The sequence below is a fragment of the Microtus oregoni genome, unplaced genomic scaffold, assembly GCF_018167655.1.
Source record: "Microtus oregoni isolate MIOR12 unplaced genomic scaffold, Mior012 000015F_ref0000493, whole genome shotgun sequence".
NCBI classification, from domain to species: Eukaryota; Metazoa; Chordata; class Mammalia; order Rodentia; family Cricetidae; genus Microtus; species Microtus oregoni.
In genome coordinates this window covers 24,778,556-24,780,788 of record NW_024543074.1, presented here as the reverse complement: position 1 = coordinate 24,780,788, position 2,233 = coordinate 24,778,556, and the positions used below count along the sequence as shown (strand labels likewise).

General features: G+C 39.4%; 1 protein-coding gene across 1 annotated transcript; it reads right to left on the bottom strand.

The window, feature by feature from the left end:
• Positions 1-466: 466 nt before the first annotated feature.
• On the bottom strand, positions 467-1,405 carry LOC121456426 (olfactory receptor 1468-like). The gene has a single exon (XM_041664558.1). The coding sequence runs from the start codon at positions 1,403-1,405 to the stop codon at positions 467-469; it is 939 nt and encodes a 312-aa protein (XP_041520492.1).
• Between the last annotated feature and the right edge of the window lie 828 nt (positions 1,406-2,233).

Sequence of the window (2,233 nt, the reverse complement as noted above, 5' to 3'; positions counted from 1 at the left end):
TTGATATGAGAGTTTTTTTACTTGTATTATTGTATCTTATAATATTTTACTATTTCCTCTCAGAGGCCTGCTCTTTTCTGAAGAAGAAATGGAGGGGAGATGGATCAGGGAAAGAGGGAGCTATAAGCTATGAGAAGTGGAGGGAGGGGGAATGATGAGTAGAATTTATTGTATGAGAGAAGAATCTATTTTGAATTTTAAAGAGGAATGTAGGAGTGGAGATCTGATTTTTAAAGAGTGGCTTTTACCTAATGCTTTCCTACAATCACACATACAAGGCAGCGGATGGCATGACTGAGCCCATAAGTTCCCTTTCTCTAACTGAACTACTTTGCAAAACTGCACTTTGCAAAAGGAAATATTATGTAGTATGTTCATGAATGTGCGTTCCATTGAAGGGATACATTTTTAATATTATTATCAATATATTTACCAGATAAATTTAAGTAAAAGTCCCAGCATTGCCTTATAAAGAGATTTTCTTCTTGCAAATAACCATCCTCAAGGCCTCTTTCATATCTCTGTTTCTCAGGCTGTAGATAAAGGGATTCAGCATGGGAGTCACCACTGTGTACATCATGGCCATGGCAGTCTCCTTCACAGTGGAGTTATTACCTGATGGACATATGTATAGACCAATAATTGTTCCATAGAACAGTGAGACCACAGACAGGTGGGAGCCACAGGTGGAGAAGACCTTGTGGATAACCCGAGCAGATGAAACCTTTAGGATGGAGCAGACAATTTGTACATAGGACACAGCGATGAGTGAGAATGGGATACCAATAATGAGCCCTCCCAAGATAATTATCAATAGTTCATTAATATAAGTGTCAGAGCAGGCCAACTTGAACAAGGCAGATATGTCACAGAAAAACTGAGGGATCATGTTATCCCCACAGAATGACAATCTAGCAAAGAGTACAGTGTGCAACATGGAATACAGCAGGGTAAATACCCAGGACAGCACTACCAGACACACACAGAGCTTAGGGCTCATGATGTTGGTGTAATGAAGGGGAAAACAGATGGCCACATAGCGGTCATAAGCCATGACCAGAAGAAGGAAGTTCTCCATGTCTGCTAAAACCATTAAAAAGTACATTTGTGCCAGACAACCTGCATAGCTGATGGATGGGTCTTGGCTCTGCATATTTTGTAGCAATTTGGGCATTGTGACAGAGGAATAGCAGAGGTCAGAGAAGGACAAGTTGCTAAGAAAAAAGTACATGGGTGTGTGCAGATGGGAGTCCAGTAGAATGAGGATGATGATGATGACGTTCCCCAGGACAGTGATGAGGTACATGGCCAGGAACAGGGCATAGAACAGGTTCTGGTGCTCTGCAGGGATGGGCAAGCCCAGGAGGAAGAACTTGGAGACAACAGTTTGATTGCTCCTTAGCATTTTTCTTCTCCAGTATCCTAGTGAGAAAATATAAGGATCCTGTAGAATTAAAGATATATATGACCTACCACAATGGATCTTACAGTCATCATAGTGGTTTTAATCTCAAACTCCAAGTGTCTGTAATCAGTACAGAAATTTATGATTTTTCTCAACTTCTCCTTAACTGCTTTTTATATCCCATCCTAACATAGACAGATCTATGCATTTCTACAGAGATTTTTAAAATTCACTACTTCTCTCTCCTGCTGCCTGCTCAACTGTTATTTGTTCATTTGTGATTTTCTCTTTGTTGTTTTGTGTATTTATATTCTTGAAGAGTTTGGATAAGCTTTCTCGTCATAATTTTACATAAATTTCAGGAAAACATCATATAATCCAAAGCCTAGATTACCATTTCAAACACAGACATGGAAGTTTCTTTAACAAACATGTTTCTGCTCCACTATTCACTAATCATCTTCCCTCCATTGCATGTGCAACAGGCATCAGAAGCTCAAACGCCCCAAATGAAATCCATGTCTTCACTTTGTTTTCTCCCAAAGCATTCCTCATTCTCTTACTTCTCCAGTATCCCACAGTGTATTAAATGAAATTCAGGTTTGAGTCAGATATCAGTGAATTTTGATCTATTCACTCTTTCTTACCTTGAAATGCTGTCACAAATTATATGGAGTCTCCCCTTTGTTGTCTTATTTTATCTATCCCTTTATGTGAATATATCCATGTAGCAGGATCACACCTTGTCTTTTACAGGATCACAAAAGCAGATTCAGTTCATGTCTATGTTCTCATGTCTCCTGATGCTTCTCTTCTCCTCCAACACGC